General features: G+C 42.6%; 1 protein-coding gene across 2 annotated transcripts in view; it reads left to right on the top strand.

The window, feature by feature from the left end:
- The first annotated feature begins 1,603 nt into the window (after positions 1 to 1,603).
- Positions 1,604 to 9,679, top strand: part of LOC142497136 (uncharacterized) — a 34,134-nt gene continuing 26,058 nt past the window's right edge. The window contains exons 1-4 of one of the 2 annotated variants that reach the window (XM_075604549.1): positions 1,604 to 1,761; positions 4,102 to 4,289; positions 8,544 to 8,704; positions 9,026 to 9,185. In XM_075604549.1, the coding sequence (XP_075460664.1) occupies positions 4,134 to 4,289; positions 8,544 to 8,704; positions 9,026 to 9,185 (477 nt within the window). In that variant the 5' untranslated portion in view covers positions 1,604 to 1,761; positions 4,102 to 4,133. The remainder of the gene's footprint in view (positions 1,762 to 4,101; positions 4,290 to 8,543; positions 8,705 to 9,025; positions 9,186 to 9,679) is intronic. The other variant, XM_075604550.1, reaches the window with a different exon arrangement.

Here is a 9,679-nt window from a genome sequence, read left to right as displayed (position 1 = left end):
CATGCTTGAGAGCAGTGACGTCAACAACTCTCCAAGCATGAGCGTCGGGTGTCCTGTCTATTTTGCAAGCGCGCGGGGGTGGGGGGGGGGGGTATGGGAGCATGTTGAGTGCGCTTCAAACGCTCTTTTTTTTTTCTCCCCAAGCGCCAAGCTTGGGAGAGCGTAGGGGCCCGAGCGTGCACGCTCCGCGTGAGCGGGGACATCAACATATGGACTAAAAGAAGTAAAAGCGGCAAGTGCCGCGCGCACAGCACGCTCAGCACTAGCGTGGACTCAGCCTTAGATTGGCGATGTGAAATGATTCTGAATTCTATAAATCCAAATACACACTTTATACATTTTAGCAATCCCTGTTTTTCTCACCGTCAGCCCAATCTTCTTAGTCAATCATCAACATTAGAATATTTACTTTGATTTACACAAGCCTCTTTGTTCTGTCACTAAGTAACTATAGGGTGAACTATGCTCCTAACCTCTTACAATAATTTCTATTGTATTGTCTTTTACTACTGACTAACTTTTGATACCAAACTCATGATCATATACTATTCAACTCAGCAGACATTAAACATACCAAGTTTCATACAAAATTGAAATTAACAAAACAAGATAGATTCTTAAGTCACATCAAACCGTTCTGCACCTGCCTGTCTTCAGACCAATTTATCTTCTTCTCTTTGCAGGGGCAGCTAATAATTTTCCAATATAATTTCCAACTTAATATTAAAATTACTTATTTTAACTAGTTACATGCTGAATATATTTATATGTATAAAGACAATATAACATCTTTATTATTCCGACTTGAAATCATCCTATCTTCACGGCCCAGGTGGCTATGACTGAGCCACTGATTGAGCCAGCAATGCTGAAGTATAGATTACGCAGGGATGTTAGGTCATACCAAAAAGGGGCGTTACTCCCATCCCCGTGACATACCTGGGATATATGCTAATTTGTGTATGCAAAATATATATTCAAATGATTTAAACCAGGAAAGTGCTATATTTTAATGCTGCGTTGTGGGATGAGCGATTAAACCTAATGGGACAAAGATTCCTAATACGGAATGAAACAAGGGCAAAAATGTTTTTGAAACTTTTTTTTATATAGCATTGAAGCAGGGGGTCTCCGTGGCTGAACCCCATTAATTTTAACTCACGGTACCCCCTAATTCCGGAGATACCTCAGAAGAAGGTGCCTGAGCAAGCAGGGCTTTAAAGTTTAAAGCTCCAGCATCACATGGGCCAATAGGAAGCAGCACCAATGCTGTCACGGCTGCCTATTGGCCCGAGATCTTTAAATAGCATATTGTGAACCCTGGTGGCCGAGAAGAGCTGCTCCGGGAACCTAATTCTGAGGTAAGTATCTCCAGATGCTGGGGGTCGCCACCGCTGAAATGAATGGGGTTCAGCTCCGGGGACCCCCTACATCAATCCTATATAAAAAAAAAAAAAAAAAATCTCAAAACAATTAGCAGTTTTGGATTGCCTCTTTAACATGGAACTCTATAAACTTATGCCTGCCGTATTTATTACACCGCTTTCAGCACAGCCTGGGAGGAGTTGCTGTATAGAAAGTTACAACATCAAGACCTTTTTCTTTACAGCAAGGAGTTAGAGTGGAAAAACTACACTTCCCAGATTTCCTGACTTCTGGTCACTTGTTTGTCTCTTGGGTATGTGGGAAAGAAGCTGAAAGTGAATAGAGGCAGGTTTGTTAGAAGCACATTCCCGATCCACAGAGTGCACAAGTGTGAAGGTACAGTACAGTATGTGTGATTTCAATGCAACTGCTCATCTCTACGTCCTTATTACGGCAGCTGAACCAAGGCGATACTATCACATACATCCTATACTTCAAATTGCTGTTGGGATTGATTTTATAATAGAATATTTATGCAACATAGAAAAATATTTTAAACATCCTATAGTTAAGCAGAGTACAACGTCTCTGTGAGCGACCCATACAGCACTGCTTCTTTATTCTTTCGAATAATGTGTCGACTATAATGTTTCCAAAGACCTAAAGTTAAACTTAAAAATAGATTTCAGCGACACAGGCTTTGCTATAATTGCAGCCAAACTCATTTAGTGTTAACCTTTTTGCAGCTACATGGCAGACCCCACTGGAAGTGAGGGGGTTAACATTGATTGCCATCTTGTAACACAATCCTATTCATGGATTTATTTCCTCCTACTCCCTACACTTTGAACTGCAGAGGGTATATTAACACACACACACCAAATGGAAATATTACTGTATGCTCATTTGTATGTCTTAGACAGATCTGCAACCCCGCCTTTCACCATTATCACCCAGCACACAGCACTTTCACTGCAGCAAGGGATTCTGGGAAATGACATGCAAATACCCACCATAACTTACACACACATTTTCTCCTACTCTCTGCACAGCAAACTGCAGAGGGAGAGTTTTGTAGCCTGAGGATTGTCCTTGTTAGTTTACAGAGGACAGGCTGGCCTGTGGGGCAGGAGGGTAATTTAAAGATTAGGACCAGCAGCTCCAAGGAAGAGATGAAACTGCAGTTTCAGATCCACAGAGGGATATGGCTACAGACCATAAAGGGAGCTTGTGAGCAACCAGAGCTCAAGTGGCTGCACCTCTGCTGCCGGTGCTCTCTGCAGCCCCTCCTGTTGGCTCCTGCATGGTAGTGTGTGAAAAAGGTTAATTAATGTAAGGCTGAGTCCCCTGTGCAGCTGACCGCACTCATGCTTGGAGAGTGGTGACATCACCAGCTCTCCAAGCATGAGCGACGGGTGTCCGCGCTATTTCGCAAGTGCGCGCGGGGGTGTTGCAGGCAAGCTGAGCGCGGTTCAAATACCGGGTTTTTGTTTACGCAAGCGCCAAGCGTGGGTGAGTGTCCGTGCACGCGCGCTCCGCGTGAGCGGGGACATCCAAATTTAAATAGCGAGCATTTACCTCATCAAGCACCGCGTGCGGTCAGCGGCACTTAGCCTTAGTGTGTGTTTATGAATCAGTGCTAGTCACCGTGTGTGAGTGTGTACTGGTCAGTGTGAGGGTGTGCCTGTCAGTGTATGCTTGTCAGGGTGTGAGAGAGTTTGTGCTGGTCATTGTATGTCTGTAAATCTGTGCTGGTCAACTTGTGAGAATTTGTGCTGGTCAGTGTGTGTGTGTATGTGTACTTGTCAGTGTGAGTCTGGTCTGGTCAGTGTGAGTGTGTGCTGATCAGGGTGTGTGAGAGTTTGTACTGGTCAGTGTGTGTGTGTACTGGTCAGTGTGAGTCTGGTCTGGTCAGTGTGAGTGTGTGCTGATCAGGGTGTGAGAGAGTTTGTACTGGTCATTGTCTGTAAATCTGTACTGGCCAGTGTGTGAGAATTTGTGCTGGTCAGTGTGTGCGTGTGTGGTCAGTGTATCTTTCTTGGTTATGTGTGAGAATTAGTGCTGGTCAGTGTGTGTCTGTGAGTCCCTGATTGTGTGTGTGGGTGTGTGTCCTGTTCAGTGTGAGTCCGTGCTGGTCAGTGTGAAAATGTATCCTGTTCAGTGTGAGTCAGTGCGGTCAGTGTGTGAGAATGTGAGCTGGTCAGTCGGTGTGTGAGTGCTTTGCTGGCTGGTGTCTGTGTGTCTGCAGGTCAGTGTGTGTGTTTTCAGAGAATGCATTAGGTGTGTGTGGCATGTGTATATCAGCATGTGATTGGTTGTTTGCATAGGGTGAATGTATCAGATGTATGCGTGTTCTTGTTTTTATGATGCCTCTATATTCAGTTGATATATATGAGGGCAAGTGACTGTCTGGTCTTTGAGCTGGTAAGGTACATTTGCACCCTAGTTAGAAATATGCTAGTCAGCCTCTGAGTCTGGTGTATAGGATTTAAAGCAGGGGTCTCAAACTCAGTCCTCAAGGGTCACCAACAGGCTTGGTTATATGAATATCCCTGCTTCAGCACAGGTGGCTCAGTCTTTGACTGAGCCACCTGTGCTGAAGCAGGGATATTCATATAACCAAGCCTGTTGATGGCCCTTGAGGACTGAGTTTGAGATCCCTGATTTAAAGTGAGATTTATACCTACATAGTCAGAGGGGTTCTGTAATATCTTCTTGCTTCAATCTTTAATGCAGTGTGAATGTGAACCCTGCCTCTCGCTATAGCTATGGAACAGTCCAGCATCCTGACTGCAACCATGGTTCTGCTGAGTCTCACAGTGTCCCTTGGCCAAGAATATCCTTTCATGGACCCCTCACTGCCATGGGACGATCGGGTGAAGGACCTGATTGGGAGGCTGACTCTTAAAGAGATGATGCTGCAGGTAATGTAACCACTAAGACCCATTCCTACAAGATCCATACTGTGGCAGCAAAGTCCCTCACTGGAGGTCCATGCTTGGTCTTCCAAAATATTACATAATGCCAGCATGTACCAAGATGATTAACATTGTATGCCACAACCAATCACATTTTTAGAAGTGGCTAGCTCATTCCCTTCCATGGATATCAAAGACCGTTATACTACAGCATTGGGTCTACTAGGAAAGTCCTTCATGACGGCAAGAGTAGTAGCTACGAGGAATAGCATGAACTGTGATACAACTATAGTAGCAAAATCATTTAGATAGATACAAAGGAAAGCACAGAAAAGAGTGAATCACAGCAGATACATATTTAATTATTTCAGGTATTGTCTCTTCTTGTATAAATGTAACCAAAAATTTCAGCTGGTATTGTAACACACTCCTGAAGAAGGTCCTGAGACCTTTCCATTGAAAGGTATCCTCTTTACACCAGAGAATTGACAGGCTATGTGGTCATTATCTGTAATATGTTAGTATTACCACCATGCAATAAGACATCTTGGGACATTATAATCTCTATTCTCAGGGACCCGAGCATACCACCAGATTTTAGGAATATAGAACCTCCTTGAAAGAAACAAAAAACAACATTTTTAACAGAAAAAAAAGACAGGGGAGCCAAATGCTGTGTATATATATAGAGTAAAAAGTATAAAGTTAAATACTTCAATAATAATATTTTCTTTGTTATTTAGTTAAACCCTTTGGCCAAAGCGCTATAAGCCTGCATACCAACATCAAGGCATAACCAAATTTGCAGGTCCTAACACAACACTGTGAACCTTCCCTTTTACCTCTGTATGAGGGGGAACAACCATAGTAGGTCCTATCCATACAGCAAAATGAGAAAAAAAACTCCCAAGTTAAAATGGTGGGGAGGGGTGAGCTCTGGGAGGAGAGGCCACCTACCTCCAAACAACTGTTGCCAGTTAGAAATTGAATTAACACACACATTCCCAGCAAGCTCAAACTCCTACACCCACCACATCATGAATATATATTTATGTCAAAAAGAGTGCTACTGAGCGTGGCAAATGTATACAACATTGTCCCTGACGAAGCTCCATAGTAGGAGGGAAACACGCAATGGGCGCGTGATCATGTCATCAGCCCCCGTAATGGGGCTGTTTTAGCACAGTGTGCTTTTTCCAGTATTCTCTCTAGCATAGCCATATATCTAAAAATAGTGTAGCTGGCAGGGAATGGTTCCACTGATGCTATTTATATGATCTATGGATACACAGTAGCCCTATCCCTGCTGCTGACTCTGGCAATCTATTTACTGTGCTAGTGAGTGGAAGTGTTGGGCTCTCAGGCTCACCTTGTCTGGTTGCACTTTGTCTAGCCTCCAAGATTCCAGCTGCAATTATATACTGGAATATCTATATATGAGAGGCTAACTTTGTTGCATATGTGCATATCATTTAATTTATTTTTATGGTTTATTACACTATTTGTTGCGGTAATATATGTTTTAAGGATTTAGTATTAAAAGTTATATTTTAATAATAGTAGTGTGCATTTAAGTGAATTTTCTTTTGGAGTACAAACATTTTCTACCCCTCATGTTTCTCTGATTCACTTCAATTCACAGTTGCACCTACCTTTACTGATAATTATCGATTGTAAGTTATCATTTATATCACAATTAGTATGATTTAGTTAATCACTCCCTATCCCCTCTCTTCTGTTATTTAGTTAAACCATTTGGCCAAGCGCTATAAGCCTGCATACCAACATCAAGGCATAACCAAATTTGCAGGTCCTAACACAACACTGTGAACCTTCCCTTTTACCTCTGTATGAGGGGGAACAACCATAGTAGGTACTGTCCATACAGCAAAATGAAAAAGTTAAAACGGTGGGGAGGGGTGAGCTCTGGGAGGAGGGGCCACTTACCTCCAAACAACTGTTGCCAGTTAGAAATTTAATTAACACACATTCCCAGCAAGCTCAAACTTCTACACCCACCACATCATGAATATATATTTATGTCAAAAAGAGTGCTACTGAGCGTGGCAAATGTATACAACAAAAGCCAGGGGTGCCCAATGCTACATCCAATTGACAAAACATATAAAGTAATAAGTATAAAGGTTAAATACTTCAATAATAATAATAATATTTACTTGGTTATTTAGTTAACCCTTTGGCCAAAGCGTCATAAGCCTGCATACCACGTCAAGGTATAACCAAAATTAATGCAGGTTCTACACTTCACTGTGAACCCTTCCTTTTACCTCTGTATGAGGGGAAAGAACCATAGTAGATCCTGTTCTTTGCAGCAAAGTGAAAAGACCTCCCAAGTTAAAAAGGTGAGGAGGAGTTCTGGGGGGGGGGGGGTGCCATCTACCTCCATACAACTGTTACCAATTGAAGTTTGTAGTATGGAGGTAGATGGCACTCAGAAATTGAAGTTTGTTGTATGGAGGTAGGTGGCACCTCCAGTGCCACCTTTTGCTTCAAAAACCATATAACATGATTCCCTATAAGCTTATGCTTGCTGCATTTCACAACTTTTGAGCACAGTCTGGGTTAAGATGCATAGCCAGTAAACCCACCCACAGACAGACTGTTTCGACCTTAATGGGTCTCATCAGTGTGGAGTTGGTTAAACTGGCTTTGCAAAATGAAGCATGGGATAGGTTTCACCACACTTAGTTAAGTTATGGTGGGTAAAAAAAAGTGACAAAAACCCTCCACAGTAAAGCATATAGCAAATGAAAATATTACTGTATGCTCATTTCCATGTCTTAGACAGGTCTGCAACATATATATATATATATATATATATATATATATATATATATATATATATATATATATATATATATATATATTGTGATGCCCACACCACGTTGTAGCATCTTTTAGTCCCAAATAAAGGTAGGAAATGTCGTACTTCTCTTACATGGGGTTTATTTACAGGGATTAAATCAAATGCTAACAGGCCCACCGGCCCTTTAAATTAAAACAACACATAAAAATAAGACCTATTCCCTTTAGGGGAAACTGACTACACCATAGCTTTAGCCCTTGCCAGCTGGATCGCCAGCTAAGCTGGTTCCTAAGTCAAAAACATGCCCTGGAATATGCCACAGTGGAACACAGTCTCTGCATACAATAATAAGGGTTTTTGGTTACCTTAGTCCTTTTGGAGAAGACGTCCCTGCTTCAGCACGGTCTCTCCTCCTTTCTTTCTAGGGGAACTCAGCCCCACTTAGAGCCCATAGAAACTCCTCTGTAGGTCCTCTGTACCAGCTTCCACAGCTGGGGAGCACTTCTATCAACCCCCTTCTCTGGGGAAAACAGTCGCTCTGTCTGGCAGCTTCCTGTGTCTTTTAAAACACTTCCTCATTCAGTTCATTCAGAACCAGGCTGATTAGCTTCAGCTGCTGCTTTTCTCTAGGGAAGATTAACTCTGTGCGTTGCAAAAGTCCTATAGCTGCCCTATTCAGCCCCTAGAGGACAGTGATGATATCACAATATATATATATATGAAAGAGAGAAAGTGATGCATAAGCCACATTTCGGGGACAAGCTTACGACACATTTTAAGAATTGCCAGTACAGATAACTCCGGTTTGTGGAGGTAACGCTCTGTCAGTTTCATCTGTTCCAATGGGTTTATACAAAAACTAAAACAAGCTCAGCTTCTGAAGGTGGAAATTGTGGATTTAATAATATTTCTGTCTCATGCGTCACAATTGTCTCTCCTTCCCGACTACGACAGTGGTTCAAATTCATTTTAAAAAGTAGTGATACTATGCCTGTTTGAAACAAAAATGTAAGTGCATTTAAAATTGGGGCGATGTTTACACAACAAAAAAAAGAAAGGGACCATTTAAAAACTGCTTATTTCTTTAAAGATACGTGACAATTATAAGGGGGTTATACATTTAAACCGGTTGGGGAACTATTGCATGGAAACTGCCATTGAAGTCAATGGGCCTTTTCATGTGATGGTTCCCTGATTGTCACTATCGCAGTTTAATGAATAAATCCCTGTGTGTATATATAAAAACAGCAGTGGTTCTCTGGGTTTATAAATAGAAAAGTAGTGGTACTCTGCACATCCCACTACCATCACATTGCCACCACTGCCCAGTCTTCATTGCTCTGCTCTTTACTCCAGTCATACACTTCACTCACAGAGATGCCCCTGGATCCAGAATTGAAATTGAGTTTCTGCTTTGCTTCCCCCTCCCACAGATGGCGAGAGGAGGGGTGATGCAGAATGGACCAGCTCCCCCAATCACGCGCCTGGGTGTCAAGCCTTATTCCTGGAACACGGAGTGTCTGAGAGGAGACGCTTTGGCACCTGGCTGGGCGACTTCCTTTCCACAGACACTGGGGCTGGCAGCGTCCTTCAGGTATTCCGTGTAAAGAGACGGGTGGACCTCTGTGTCTGTGATCCAGATAGATAGGCAGAAAGCTTGTAGACATTTTTCTTTTTTCGCTTTACGCACAAATCTTCACTGTCACATACTAATGTCAAAATTAAAAATGTTCCAGGGCCTCCTTAATATGGTCTGCCACTTTTATTATTTAAAGAAATGCCCTGCACTGTGCTGCTAGGACAGCTCACTGAAGGAAAGACATACGTTTCACCGTGAGCTACTCTTTGTATCTCTGATTACGTGAGAAGATGCTTGTTCACACACATAATCTCCTGTCTCGGCTTTTGTCTGCAGTCCGGAGCTGGTGAGCCAAGTGGCTAATGCAACGGCTACTGAAGTCCGAGCCAAACACAACTACTTTGTGTCCATTGGCAACTACGATGACCACACGGGGCTCAGCTGCTTCAGTCCTGTGATAAATATCATGAGGCACCCACTGTGGGGGAGGAACCAAGTGAGTTTCATGCTGCATAAGTTATGACTTTGACTTGGCACCAAATGATAGAGGCTGATTTCTGCTTCGAGAGCAACCGTGATATAATGAGAGGGACAGGACAGACCTCAGAATCCATTTTTCATTCTTTCTATGTCTCTGTCACATTTTGATGGGAGGAACATACTCAATGGTTACTCGTGTCAGTATCACTCTGCCACTTATTGGGAGAAGGTTCAGACTTAATGGCTTTGAATCTTCTTTCTCTTTGTCACCTTTTCATGGACGGAACAGATTTAGGCCCGTATTTTTAGGGCTGAAGGAGTGTCTCGGTGATTAAAGGCACCGACTTTAAAAACAGTGACCCTGACTTTGAAGCAGAAGAATCTGGTTCAAATCCTAGTATTAGCTCCTTGAGACTTTGGGTAAAACACTTTATCTTAATATGCCTCAGGCAGCAAACATAGATTGTAAGCTCATCGGGGCAGGAACTGTGCCTGTAAACTTCAATGTAC

Source organism: Ascaphus truei, chromosome 6, assembly GCF_040206685.1.
Source record: "Ascaphus truei isolate aAscTru1 chromosome 6, aAscTru1.hap1, whole genome shotgun sequence".
NCBI classification, from domain to species: Eukaryota; Metazoa; Chordata; class Amphibia; order Anura; family Ascaphidae; genus Ascaphus; species Ascaphus truei.
Note: the sequence above shows the minus strand (reverse complement) of the source record. Positions and strands in the feature narration are given on the sequence as shown.